This window comes from Asparagus officinalis, chromosome 3 (assembly GCF_001876935.1).
Source record: "Asparagus officinalis chromosome 3, Aspof.V1, whole genome shotgun sequence".
Taxonomy (NCBI): domain Eukaryota; kingdom Viridiplantae; phylum Streptophyta; class Magnoliopsida; order Asparagales; family Asparagaceae; genus Asparagus; species Asparagus officinalis.
Window position 1 is genome coordinate 111210900 of NC_033796.1, and position 15214 is coordinate 111226113.

At 41.9% G+C, this 15214-nt stretch overlaps 1 protein-coding gene across 1 annotated transcript; it reads right to left on the reverse strand.

Annotated features, from left to right (window-relative positions):
• On the reverse strand, positions 3332–5405 carry LOC109835603 (LRR receptor-like serine/threonine-protein kinase RCH1). Its single transcript, XM_020403574.1, has 3 exons — positions 5341–5405; positions 4064–4329; positions 3332–3498 (listed from the first exon to the last, which is right to left on the reverse strand). The coding sequence occupies exons 1-3, from the start codon at positions 5403–5405 to the stop codon at positions 3332–3334; spliced, it is 498 nt and encodes a 165-aa protein (XP_020259163.1).

Genomic DNA, 15214 nt, shown 5'->3' on the forward strand with positions numbered 1-15214 from the left:
CTCTCTATGCTAAGCTGAAGGTCACAATCAAGCTAATTGTAACGAAGCAATTGGTAATTGGTGTGGATTGCTTATTAGTATAATATTTTTGGTAGAACAATGTAGGTTGTTAAGACCTTTGTAGCATATTGTAGAAGGTTTTTGTAATCTCCAAGATTGTAAGTGATGTGGCATAAACATGTACCAAAAAGGTTGCAAGTGCACAACCGTGTCAAGCTATAGTATTTAAGATATCGATCTCACGAGGAAGGTGTTTTGTAGGAGAAAATATAAAATCGGTTCTTATGTTGTGTGCGTGACAAATAAGATTGGTGAGTGAATATGATTGTGAAGAGATTTAAAGAGTGAAAGTGGTGTGTAAGTAGGTGCAAAGTGTAAGTGAAAGTGGATGTAAAAGAGAATGAGTATGATCAATAAGGTGAGAAGGAAAAATAAATAAAATCAAGAAACAAATAAAAAAAATCAAGAATGAAGAACAAAATTCTAGAATAAAAGAAAATACAAGAAATTAAAGATGGTGGATTCAATTATAGATATGGGTAATCTAAAATTGAACCCACTTCTTAGAAAAGGATGATTCCCTAAATCTAAACTATGAACAAGAAATAAATCTAATTACAAAGAAAATAAAAATCTAAACTACAAAATAAATTGCAGAAATTAAATGCAAGAAAAATAAATCTACTCTACAAATTAAAGTGCAAAAAGAAAATAAAAAAGACAAGAAAGTAAATCTATACTACAAGCATGAATTTAAATCTAACTAATAAGCAATAATAAAGAAATTACTAAAAAGAAATAAAAGAGAAAAGAAATGCAAACCTTCAAATTGCTCTTCATCTCCATCCTCATCATTCAACAAGAGGAGAAAGTACAAATTTAAAGAGGAAAAAATTATTTTTATTAATTGCAACTAAAGTTACAATTTTTGGAAGGCCTTCTCAATTAAGAGTAGCCCTCCTCTCCAAAAGGAGTTACAAAAATTTTCACACCCTTAACCCCTCACTCTCTACCCCTATTTATAGTAATCTTCAATGAATATGAGCCATTGGATTTGTCTTGAGCCCCAAGCAACAATCTCCACCTTTGAATTTGCTTTTTGTTCTTTTCTAGCCCAACATAGGAGGCCCAATTGATTTATTTGATTTTCAAAAGAAAATCAAAATCCAATACAATTTTCTGCAGCTCAATACAATTTTCTGCAGCCCAATTAGCAGGTCCAGTCCATATCCAGCAGAGCTTTATTTGATAAAATAGAAATGAAGAGCTAAGCAAGTCAGGCCCATTAAAAATCCAGCTGCAGCATTAGTTTTGAAGTCCGGCCCAAGTTGCAAAATATAAATCTCTAATCAAAAGCTAATCTCCAGCCCAAAGTCCAAAGTCCGGCCTTGTTTGACAATGTAAATCAAATTCGGTCATTTGAATCCCATCTCCAGCAGCTGGTCACACAAGTTCGGTCTTGGAGTTCTGCATCAATCAAATGTAGATAATTTTGAAGTCCGGCCCATGAAAAGTAAGATCCAAGCAATTAAAATCAACCGGCCCAACTACATTCTTTTCTCCATTCATTTAAGTTTCGGCCCATTGATTGCAACTGCAGCAATCAAGAAAAGTCCGGTCCCAATCATGAAATCCAATGCTTTGCATAAAAACCCAATTCTTTCCAATTATTTGCAGCCAAGTCCGGTCCTTGGGTGTAGTCATTTGTTGATGGGCTTTGGGCCTTCAAGGAGCTTGATTTTGTGGCTTCTAAAATGCTACAAAATAGAGAAGAGAGATTTTGAGGGGTTTTTACATTTAACAATATTTATTTATATTTTCATTCAATTATGTGCAAACTAAACTAATAACACTTATTAATGGTATATTTATTCATGTAAAATAGATAATGAGGGTATAAAATTGTAATAAAATATGATTATCAGAACCTCACTTCTTTCAACTCCCTAATCACACTGTCATGCATGCTGATCCGGACTGAACCAATACCACCAATAGGGCATACGTGGTCATTACTCATAACCACGACATCCCCTCTTTCCAGCTCCTCAAAGCTGGAGAACAAGTCCCTCCTCAGAAAAATATGATATGTAACTCCCGAATCCAACATCCACTCTGTAAAGTCGGCATAGCAAACCGACGGTAGTGCAGGGCACGAATAGCCTGAAGAATTTGAATCTGAATGTTCACCAACAGCTTTTGTAACATTCACTTCTGAAATTTGTACAACTTTCCATTTATTCTTTCCAGCTTTGTCCTTCAACTTTGGGCAGTCAATCTTCCAATGTCCCTCTTCTTTACAAAAACGACATTGATTTCTACCAACACTCTTATAAGCACCTCTATTTTTCTATTTTGAGCGGTTGACTTAGCGGCGGTTTGGACTACGATGTCTTCTCGGAGGGTTCACTATCACTCTTCCTCAACTCATAATTCACCAACACTGAGATCATCTCTTTGTAGCTATAATTCTTCCATTGATCATAGTGAGAACGAACGTACCATAATCATCCTCGAGCAATAAATACAAAAGTAACATTACCTTGTCTTCATCCTCAACCATGATGTCCACATTGACCATATCTGAAAGTAGCTTCGTGAAATTATTTATATTCTCCCTAATAGAAACTCCCCTCTTCATCTTAAACTAGTAAAACCTCTTCTTCAAGTGAAGCTGATTCTCAATACTCTTCATAAGATACTTCTCATTGAGTGTTTCCCACATTCTCTTTACCGACGTCTCGTTCATCACGTCATAAATAAGATCTAGCATCAATCATGACCGAATAACTCCACAAGCTCTACTATTCATCTTCTTCCAAACCTTGTCCTCCATGTCAGCGAGTTTCTCTTATAACTCAAGAGTTTCCTTTAAATTCTATGCATCCAATGCATCCATCACCTGGCACCTACATAAACCAAAATTAATCTTGCCGTCGAACTTCGAAACATCAATCTTTATATTATTGATGCTCAGGCTCTGTATCGCCTCCGTAAGAGATGAACGTGATGTGCTTGCTTCTTCTATATTGTCGATCTAACTCTTCAAATAGGAATCCTTCAGTGAGAACCCATCACGGTCGACCGTGAAAACTCCAGAAAATTTTCTCAGTCGTGTGCACGATTGTGGTCGACCATCACGTCATCCGTGGTCGACCGTGAAACTACCAAAATGTCTCCCGCTATTTTTCCTGTGGTCTTCATCGTTGTGCTTGCCATTTCTTCAGGAGCCACTAGTCTATGCTCCCATTCTCCACATATTTGTAGAACAAAAGCCTTGAAATCAAACATGACAGGCAACCAAGGATCTTCTCTATGTTCATGAGATGTTCTACTCTAAGAATCTGGACTTCTGCTGGAAAATGTTTTTCAAGCTTTCCGTCCAACTTTCTCTTGCTCCAGATTTATTTTCACTGCAGCCATGCGTCTCTCTAGATTCTTCATCCAGGGTGATGTGATACATGATCCCTTCTCCACCACTCCCAATAATATTGTCATCTGTAAGTTTTCCAACAATGTTTGATTTAGAAAACTGAAGTGAATTGAACGTTGTTAACTTCCATACTGATGAAGTGAGAGTCTCCTCTAATTTTCTCTTCCTTATTCTCTGTACTAACAAGCACAAATTTGCAGTGGTTCTAAAATCTCACCAGAGAGTTGGTTTGATGAGAGGTTAAACAAGAGGTCGGCTTTTGATGACCTATTCCAGAAGGTATTGGATCTGACAACTGATTGTTTTGAAGCTCAAATGTGGACAGATCAGGCAATGATTTAATTTATGTAGGAATGACACCTGAGAGCTGGTCGAATGACAGGTTATGTTTATTCAGTGTTGTGTTATTATCCACTTTACATAGACATCTTCTGTGTCTCTGAAGCCCCATATTGCAACAGAAAGTATATAAAATCTCTCCATGTAAATTTGATCCACTCATCAAAAGTGCGGTCAGACTCGCCATATTTCTAAACTCAAGAGAAATCTGCGAAGGAAAGACTAAGTAGTTGTTCACGGTCCATAGACCCTCGAGATTTGTTAAGTTTCCCCATTCAACTGGGTATATACCATTAATGTAATTGAAATTAAGTAATAGGTACTTCAGTGAAGAGATTTGACCAATGGATGCAGAGATGTCACCAGTGAAACTGTTGAACATTAGACTGAGATAGGGAAGTTCATTGGGGACCTGTTTGATGGTCGAGGGGATCGAACTATTGAATGTGTTGATTGACAAGTCAAGGTGCTGAAGGTTTGTGCAGTTCTGTAAGGATGTAGGAAATGAACCAGTGAGGTTATTATCAGAGAGGTTGAGCCGGATGAGGTTCCTTGGGCTGCATATTGAAACCAGAAAGGGAGACTGATACCAGTGACGTATCCGTTGGATGATAGGACTCTAGTCCAGATGCAATGTGGACTTGAGAGGGATGAGAAGGTCCATGAGGACAGAGACAGAGGGTTTTTGAAGTCTTTCTTCATCTGAAGAAGGGTCTGTTGTTCAGTTTGAGAGTTGGTTGTTGTGGTTCTTGTTGTTTGGCGCAGAGTCACCACGGAACCGATATAACGCGAGAGAAAGCCCTGACTTTTATTTTTACAAAAGCTCATGTCAACCTCTATATTCACGTTTCACAAAAAAATAAGAATAGAAGTGAAATATCTTAACAAAGTGAGATATATACTCTTCCTCTCATCTGTTCTAGGACTGAATAATCGAGAGAACCTACAAACAATAGCCAACACCCAGAAAACAATAAAGACACGAGATTTACGTGGTTCGACAAACTTGCTTACATCCACGAGGAAGGAGGAGGGGAGATTCCACTATGAAGGAGAACATTGATGACTTGTACAACCTACAAGCTTGTCCCAAAGAAGAAGCTTTGATTTTTACCCAAAAGAATTTGACCTCTCTCTTTTTCTCTCCTCAAGATCTCAAATCTAGATCTCTTTAGCCGCCGCTTAAACCCTCTATTTCTTCTCTTAACAGCCGACTAACCCTCTGTTTTTATCTCCCACATACCCTAGGAACATCTCTTCCTATTTATAGGAGAAAAAACCAGCCAAAAAACCAAAATTGGGCCTCACAAAAGCCCGCTGCTAAGACTCCGCGAGATATAGGACGTGTCTAGCTCATGGGTATGGCCCCCGCGAGGCACAGAACGTGTCTTGGGCACACACGTTCATAATTCTACACCTCGTACATCATTTGATAAACCTTAAAGTTTGGATGAACACCAGAAGAACACCGCGAACATCACCAGAGATATTTAAAACATCATACAAGGCTAAAACATGGTGTGCCACTATATCCTACCTACGTACCCTCTGACCAAAATCAAGCTAACCGTAGTTCAGAAAATTGTTCTCCGTATAGTCTCAACCTCACCCCATCACCGTCCCGCAGGGCCATGGCCTCTTGGGCAGATTAGCACGGGCTGATATGAAGCAAGTCTAAATAATACTTAAACTTGCTACCTGTGACCATCTTGGTTAACATGTCTGCGGGATTCTCATTCGTATGGACCTTCATGAGAAAAAAATCACCTTCCTCTATGACATCCCGTACAAAATAATACCTGACATCGATATGCTTGGTACGAGCATGATGAACTTGATTCTTCGTCAAGTGAATCGCACTCTGACTATCGCACCATAAGTTCACGTTCTCTTGCTCAATCCCCAAATCGTCTAGAAGACCCCACAACCATAATGCTTCCTTCACTCCCTACGTCATGGCCATGTACTAGGCCTCTGTAGTAGAAAGTGCAACTGTAGCCTATAACATCGATCACCAACTAACTTGAGCCCATGTATCCAAAATACATAACCAATAGTAGATCACCATCTATCTAGATCGTCTGCATAATCTGAGTCCACAAACCCGTCAATCTGACATGTCTTTCCATCAAAACACAACCCCGTATCAACAGTACCCTTCAAGTACCTCAGGACCCACTTCATAGCTTCCCAATGTGCCTTTCCCGGATTCTCCAAGAATCAGCTGACCACACTGACCGCCTATGAAATATTTGGGTGTGTACACACCATGGCGTATATCAAACTACTAACTGCACTAGCATAAGGAACACGCTCCATGTGTGCCTTCTCTTCCGCTGTAGTGTGAGATTGTTTACCTGAAAGCCTGAAGTATGGAGCCAATGGAGTCACCACCAATATAGAACTTAGCAACCCAAACCTTGCGATAATCCGCTCTATGTAGCCCTTCTGACTCAAGAACATTCGCTGATTTGCACACTCTCTTCTAATCTCCATACGCAGTTGTTTGGGTCAAAAGTTGATTTCATTGCCTTGAATCTATTACAACTTTAATCGTTACAATAAACTCGAATAAAAAGTTGATTTTTTATAAGATCTCCTTACATAATGAAAATAAAAATTACAACTTTCTCAAATAACACACAACAGATGTTTATCGCCTCTTGTTTGCGTGTGATCCTTACCTGTGCTAGGGACCTTGATATCCATAGACCGTCGCGGATCAGATCCGGTTGATAAAAAATTGACAGAGCTCCTACTTCACCAAGAAAGTATTCACTTGAAGCTCTGAAATCGACCAAGCGAACTCAGTAGCTCTTCTCGAGATTAAGACCAAACCTAATCTCGAGGAACGGACAGACGGGGCTTCAGATCTCTCGAACTCTCCCTCTTTATGCTGAAGTTCGTCAGGATCAGTTAGCCTCCTCTAAAATTCATGCTCCTTTGACTCCTCAATCCGGCAGCACCTCCTCGTCTTGATAATATTCCGCACCTGTGAAATGAGCCTCCTAGGTCTGTATTTATAGGCTTCGGTTAGGGGTATTTGGATAAGAATGACTGATTTGGCCTTATCTTCAGTTAATAACAGCCTAACCACGTTTGTGGATGATATCAAGTCAGTTGGGAACCCCTGAAACAGATAAATCCTGAGAAAACCGCTCAAAACCATTAAAAACGCGTTTGGTGATCAAAACAGCGCGATGGACACTGGTGACCCGCGGGGGGCGCGGGTCGGCCGTGGCCGACCACGTTGGCGCGGGTCAACCGTAAACACGTTTAGGGATCAAAATAGCGCGACGGGCATTGGTGACCCCACGCGGGCGCGGGTCAGTTGCGACCGACCCGCGCTTGCGCGGGAAGTTTGGTCTTTGCTGAACTTTTTGGTGTTTTTTGATTTTTCGGGACTTGTATTTTCTGCCGTTTTGCGTATTTGATCGTCTTGTAGACTTTCACGCGTCGTTGACTCACTTCATGCGTTCGTTATCTTCTTTACGACACTTGGAACTGACCGACAAGCACGTCGGGCACTTTGGATCTGACCGACGAGCGCGTCGGGTACTTTGAGCAGACAGACACGTGCGAGCTGACTAACGAGCGTGACGGCCAATTGGAGGTGGCCGGTGAGCGTACGAAACACAGTTGGTTCAACATTGCGGTTCATACACTTGTCGGCATCAGATAATCCTCCTAGACTCAGATAACAACGTTCGTCATCTTCTCTCCGTCTCGAGCTGTGTACGGACACTTATAGCCATTTTTAGACGCCTATAGATACCCTCTCCAAAGTGTTTCAGCCTCATTCCTTTAAAGAAGAGTCTGAAATACTTTAGATATGATGGGCCCCCACTTTCAGTTGGTGTCAAAGGACCTGTAGCTGGTTTTAATTCTGGAGTTCTTCAGCCTTTAATATATTCAGTGTTTTTGTCGTATAGATGAAGTTCTTCTGGCACTGCGTTTATCGTCTGACCATTGTCGAAATCTTGAATTGAAGTTGATGTGTAAGTTTCTAAATTTAGCTCGTGTCATTGAGTTGACTTTGAACTGATCATCTTCGTCGGAAATTCATATCTGAATGCGATTGAACTCCCTAGAATCATCCTTTAATCCAAAATTTTTCCTTAGCCTTATTTTGGCGAAACCGTCGATGCGTTGACCGACCTCGACTTTTACTGTAATACGTTGACCGTTGTTAACCTTTGCTGTAACGCGTTGACTGGTGTTAATATAGTTTATACTCGTACGTTTGCTGGAGTTTACACAGTTTAAGCTCTTAAGGCATTGGAGCGTGATGATCCTAAATTTTGGGCTACAGGACCAACTGTTAGAGTTGTTTAGTCTACAGATACGGATCTTATCCCGAAGTTGTTAGATGTTCAAGTCACAGGACCAACTAATGAAGCTAATACGTCAGTGACTTTTGCATATATAGGATTTTTGGCAAACCCTCAGCCATCAACGGGTTTGATGAGCCTTTACCGATTACCGTTTGAATCTGGCTTATGTGCGAATTGTTTAATTCTATTCCGCACGTAACGTTGTGCTAAAAGAGTTAACTCTTTTAGTGCTACGATATTGAATACGTAGATGTTCGTGGGGAAAATCGTTTTCATTGACGTCATTGTTTTCTTAAGCAATAGTTTATCGGTTACAAAAGATCCGGTCTTTTTATAAGATCCGGTTATAACAAAATCAAAGAAAAAAAAGAAAATTACAACTTTCCTTTTCTGAACAAATCGCAAGATCCTATTTTGCGGTCTCTTGCTTGTGTGGGTTCTTTACCTGCGCCGGGGTTAATCCGTGGACCACCGCGCGATCTTGATCCTGTCGGATCTACACGGTATGACGGGTGTTATTTCACGAAGGAAATAACATCCGAGGGGATTATTTCACCAAGAAAATAATAGCCCTAAGTAATCGAAATCGACCAAACGAAATCGATACTCTTCTCGGGATCAAAAACCAAGTTTTGATCCGGAGGATAACCGTGTGGATCTCAGATCTGATCTCTCTCGAACTCCTGTCTTGTTTGACGTGGATGATCGCCAAGAACCAGATCTAAAAAGTCCAAGTCTTCAAAGCTCCAAAATCCGAGGTTTATCTCTTGATCCAGCAGAGTTTCGCCTAAAAAAAGTCCAACCTTTAAACAATGAGCCTTCAGATCTATTTATAGGACAGATCTGGGCCCAGATCTGGGCTTGGCCACCCAGGTGGCTCGGCCACCTAGCCACCTCTAGGTGGCTGCGGCGTCTCCACCGAGCCACCTAGGTGGCTCGGCCATAGATCCACCAAGAGGTGGCTCGGTGAGCCACTCCTAGGTGGCTCGGTGAGCCACCTAGGAGTGGCTCGGTTTTGGCTGAGCCCTCTAGGTGTTTGCTTTTGTTCCCGTTTTCCGGTTTCGCGGTTTATCCGAACTTCATTGTTGATCTGGACTCTGATTTGGTAGTCCGGATCCTGATTTGGCAGTAAATCCACTTTGGTGTTCGAGTTTGAGTCTGCTTCCTATCTTGTTTGATGTGGTGGACTCTACGGTTGGATGACTCGTTGTTTCATCGACCTGTTAGCTTGATTTGGGCACGCGATTGGATGTATTCCGTTACGTGCGGCTCGTTAACCTCGTCGTCTCGTTAATCCGCTTCGTCGCGTGTCACTTGGCTTCGGTGTTGTGGTCTAACGATCATGCTTGGATATATCGCCCGATGGTTCGTTGGTTTGTCGAATCATCGTGCCGAGCTGTGTTAAGGGACCTATAAGCAATTTTATACGCCTACAGATACCCCCTCCAAAGTATTTCAGCCTCATTCTTTTATAGAAGAGTCTGGAATACTTTGGATATGATTATCCCGACCTTCAATCGGTGTGACAGGACCTTGGAATGGCTTCTATTCTCGATTCTTTTAATCCTCCAGGCTATTCGGTGCTTTGTCGAATGTCTGCAAGGGTTCTGGTGCTGCATTTATTGTCTGACCGTTGTCGGAATTTTGAACTTGAAGTCAAGTCCTGATTTTCTGATCTTTAGCTCGTGTTTGCTGTTCCAACCATCGATTGTTGGCGTTGAGTCTTCATTTGCAACGCGTTGTCCGGCGTTTGACACAGTTTATACTCGTACTTCTGCTGGAGTCTTGAGAAGCAATTTATACTCTTATACTTTTCGGAGTGTTGTTGAGATATCCTTAAGAATATTTTTAGAAAAATACTCTCCAGAAACTTCTCAACAAAAATAGGGAATAGTTTATACTCGTATACCTTATTGGAGTATGGCGAATGAGCTGAACCGGCCTGATAATGACCCAAAAAAGGCAGTAATTAGGCTCAAAAAATCTTCCGACCCTTCCGAATATATGGGAGAGGAATGAATAAATAAGGGACTGAACCGTCGGTCGATTTGAAGTTGTTTTGACACTCGGTTCATCTCCAATTTGAATTTTGGTTCAAATCTGGCTCAAACTGGTTCAGAACTGGTTCAACCTGGTTCAAGACTGGTCCAGGACTGGTTCAGGACTGGTTTAGACTGGTTCAACCTGGTTTGGTCTGGTTCAGCCAGTTCTGGTCTGGTTCAGCCTGGTCTGGTCTGGTTCAGCCTGGTCTGGTCTGGTTCAGCCTTATTTGAACTGATTTATCCTGGTCTGGTCTGGTTCAAGCCTTTCCTTCACCAATTTAAGCATTTCCTTGATTCTAGAATAAATTCAATAAGGGATGCAGGATATCCGGATCTGGCGAAGGCTATGATTGATGACCTTGATTGCCTGGAGCACGAGCTGCAGATGTTCTGTGAGCTCTGGGATGCAGGTGCCTCTTCATTCATTGCTGCCCATTTGGATGCTCGCTTACAGACATGGCGCGATACTCGAGTTTTTGCTGAGTTCGAGATTCAGGAGCAGCGGGATCGGGTAGACCGAGTTGAGGCCAACCTTGCTATTAGATCATCTTCACTCGACAAGCTTGATTTTTCTATTGCCTCTTGCGAGACCAAGATAGAACAGTTCAGAAGAGGACTCCGTAAAGAAGAGGAGACTTTGAGTATCCTTCAGATGACGAAGGTACAGGATCAGCAAGCCCACACTGCCTTATCTGAGGAGTTGAAATCCTTGAAGCAGAAGCTGGTCGAGACGGAGGAGATTGCTGTGAAGACTTTAGCCACCACTGAAGAGTCCATCAGAGCTGAGTTGCAGGATGAGCTTAGGCAAGCTTATGATGAGAAGCTGTCTAAGTTTAGTCAGCAGATTTTTAGCCATAGGCTTGATGTATGATTTCATTTACTAAATTTTTTTTTTCTTTTGATCCTTTTAGTGGAACTGGTTTTATCTTTATCTTTATTATGATTCCTCATTCTGTTTGAAATGATTGACCATAATACTCACAGGATTTTTGGCAAACCCTCAGCCCTCAACGGGTTTGATAAGCCTTTACCGACTACCGTTTGAATCGGGCTAGTATGCGGATTGTCTAAATCCGTTCTGCATGTGACGTTGTGCTAAGAGAGTTAACGCTCTTAGTGCTACGATATTGAATACGTAGACTTCATCTTTGTTACGGGAATAGGCTACCCGGCAATACGTGTTAGGTGTTGACTTTAGGATTTTTGGCTAACCCCCAGCCTTCAACGAGTTTGATAAGCCTTTACCGACTACCGTTTGAGTCGGGCTAGCATGCGGATTGTCTAAATCCGTTCCGCATGTAACGTTATGCTAAGAGAGTGAATTCTCTGAGACTCGTTGCTACGACTTCGAATACGTAGACTTTGTCATGGTTACGGGAATAGGCTACCCGACAACGTGTATTAGACGCTGACTTATCCCTACTTAGGCTTCGGGATAGAATACCCCAGAATCGAACTCTGGTGTCTTTTTCTACGGAGAAAGACTAAACCGGCGACGCGTGTTAGGCGTCGGTATATCCTTTCTTAGGATTCAGGATGAAATTCCTCATGCGTGTAAGGCATGGATTTTGGTGTTATTAATAACAACCTGCCATAATGTTGAATATGTGGGCGGGTGTTCTTTTTAACGATTAAGAACTAACCGGCAGCACGGGTTAGGCGCAGACTTATCCCTGCTTAGGTTTCAGGATAGGATACATCAGAATTGAACTCTGGTGTCTTTTTCTACGGAGAAAGACTAAACCGGCGACGCGTGTTAGGCGTCGGCATATCCTTTCTTAGGATTCAGGATGAAATTCCCCATGCATGTAAGGCATGGATTTTGGTGTTATTAATAACAACCTGCCACAATATTGAATATGTGGGCGGGTGTTCTTTTTAACGGTTAAGAACTAATTGGCAGCACGGGTTAAGCGCAGACTTATCCCTGCTTAGGTTTCAGGATAGAATACCACAGAATCGAACTCTGGTGTCTTTTTCTAAGGAGAAAGACTAAACTGGCAGCGCGTGTTAGGCGCAGACTTATCCCTGCTTAGGATTTGGGATAAACTTTCTAGAAAGAATCCTAGATTGATACATTCTTTGAAAAGGGTTGGTGTGGGAAAGGAAGAATTTTATATTCTATTTTCTGGTCTTCTTTTAGGGCGAAGGCGAACCCGAATACAAGGAAGGAAGAATTTTATATTCTATTCCTTGGTTCTGGAAAGGAAGAATTTTATATCCTATTTCCAGCGAAAAAGAAACTAGAAGTGGGATCTCCACTCCGAGAATCTGGAAGATCTAGATAAAGTTACCTTTTATAGGATTGGTTATCTAATCTGAAGATGAGTTCCTCGTTTATCGAAGTGAAATTTCAACTTAGGTTATAACCATGAGAAGGCTTAACCAAAGAGAAAAAGAAGGGAGTTCTTTCGTTTATCGAAAGGGGACTCTGAACTGAAAGTGGACCTCTTGTTCATGGAAAGAGTCAAGAGGGCCGGAAAGATACTTTTTGGTGGACTCACTGTCAATTGAAATTGATCAGTGAGGGATTTTGGTGGTGAAAATGATTTTGGGTTATCCCCTAGATATTAAGTGTAATATTCTTCAAGGAACTTCCCGGTAAATGGGTTATCCTGAATGTACTAGGGATAGTACTTTTTCAGGAACTTCCCATTTATTGGCATTAATTGTCTGGCACCCTCTTGAGTAATCAGGCGATATGCGCCGTTTGATTATTGGCATTAATTGTCTGGCACCCTCTTGAGTAATCAGGCGATATGCGCCGTTTGAGTAGACTGTGTTTATCACAAACGGTCCTTTCCATTTGGGTTCAAATTTACCTTTCTTCTTGGAGTTGAGGATTATCAGTCGGCGAACAACGAGGACCAGATCTCCTTCCTTGAAGCTTCTCTGTCAGACTCTTTTGTTAAAAGCCCTAGATATTCTGGCTTGATAAAACTCAATATGTTGTTGAGCTTCCAAGCGCTTTTCATCTAACATTTCGAGTTCTTCGAGACGTTTCTGATGTTGCTCTTTTGTCGTCATCTCCGTTGCGAGAGCGATCCGAAGGGATGGGATTTGGATTTCCAATGGTAGCACAGCTTCACATCCGTATACCAATGAATATGGGGTAGCTCCTGTAGGTGTGCGTATGGTGGTATGATAAGCCCAGAGTGCTTCACCAAGTTTATCATCCCAGTCTCGTTTATTGGTCTTCACAAGCTTTGACAGGATCTTAATGATCGTCTTGTTAAACGCCTCAGCTAATCCATTCGCAGCGGGATAATAAGCTGTTGACGAAACATCTTTAATTTTGAATTTGTCACAAAACCTGACGAAAGCGTTGCTTATGAACTGTGGACCGTTGTCATGGATGATCCGTCTTGGCACGCCGTGTCGGTATATGACATGATGTTTGATGAAATTGATGACGTTGTTTGTCTTCACTTCTCTAAGCGGAATCGCTTCAGCCCACTTTGAAAAGTAATCCGTGATTGCGAGAATGAATCGATCACCTTTGACTGAAGGGGGAAAAATATGACCGACAATGTCTATACCCCATGTCTCGAACGACCAAGACATGGTTGACGTGTGTAAACGCTCTGGTGGTTGGTGCATATAATTTGCATGTACTTGACAGGCATGACATTCTCGGGCGTATTCGATTGCATCACGAACTATTGTTGGCCAAAAATATCCCATTCTCCTGATACGATCATACAGTTTGGGACCGGGCTGATGCGCACCACATTCTCCTTCGTGTGCTTCCTTAAGAACTTCTTCTGCTTCTTTGTTCGAAAGGCATCGGAGTAACAAACCATCGTACCCTCGACGGTATAATGTATGGGTCTCGGTATTATAGAAGAATCTTGGTGCTCTTCGGCGGATTGATTCCCTTTCTTTTACATCCTCTGGCAAAATACCATATTGGACGTAGTCAATGATAGGAAAACGCCAATCTCGGGACTCAGACCCAATTTGAGTTGAATTCACCTCCTTGGCATTTATGTTTCCGTCATCTTCCTCTTCAATATCCATATCATATATGGGTATGTAGAGCTGATGCGTCCTTACTGTGACTAATAGTTCAGTTTCAGGAGGCTGCGCAAGTGATACCGCTAGTGCTGCCAGTGCATCCGCATAAGCGTTCTGGAGACGAGGGATGTATTCAATAAAGAATTCTTCAAAAGAATCTGCCATTTTGATGGCCTCCTGGTGGTACGGGATCAGGTCTTGGTTCCTGACTTCATACTCTCCACGGACTTGGTTGACTATCAATTGAGAATCCCCAAAAGCTTCGAGATATTCAACCCCCAGCTCCTTGGCGAAACTGAGTCTAATGAGAAGCGCGTTGTACTCTGCTACGTTATTGGAACATGGACTAGTCAGTGAATACGCCCGAGGCATCACATGCTTCCCCGGGGAAATTAAGACAACTCCAACCCTGGAGGAGACTGTAGAACCTCCCGAGATTATTGCCCTATTAATTGCTCTCGAAGCACCATCGAAGTATAATTGCCATACTTGTTGGTGTGATATAGTGTTAACCTCGTGGGTTTCATCCGGCAAATCATCATATACTTCTGCCGTATCCGTTGTCGGGTTTGCCGCCAGAAGATCACAAATCGCTTGTCCTTTAATCGACTTCTGCTGTTTGAAGTGCAAATCATATTGGAACAAGAGAAGGGCCCACTTTGCTAACCGCCAATTTATAGAGGCCGGTTGCGTCATAAATACCCGAACTGGATTAACGTTAGAAATGACGTAAATCGTCTGTCCAACCAAATAATGCTGCATCTTTTGCATTGCGAATACCAATGCGAGGCATTCTTTCTCAATCATCGGATATCGAGACTTGGTGCCTACCAAGGTTCGACTTAGGTAATATATTGCCTATTCGTGACCGTTATCATCGTCTTGTGCTAGTAAAGCACTTATCGAGAGGTTCATCGCCTTGAGGTAAATCAAGAACGGTTTACCTGATTTTGGTGCAACGAGAACAGGAGGATTCGTCAGATATGTTTTGATTTCTTCGAGTGCTTTTTGGCAGGTGTCGTCCCAAATAAATGACACACCTTTCTTGT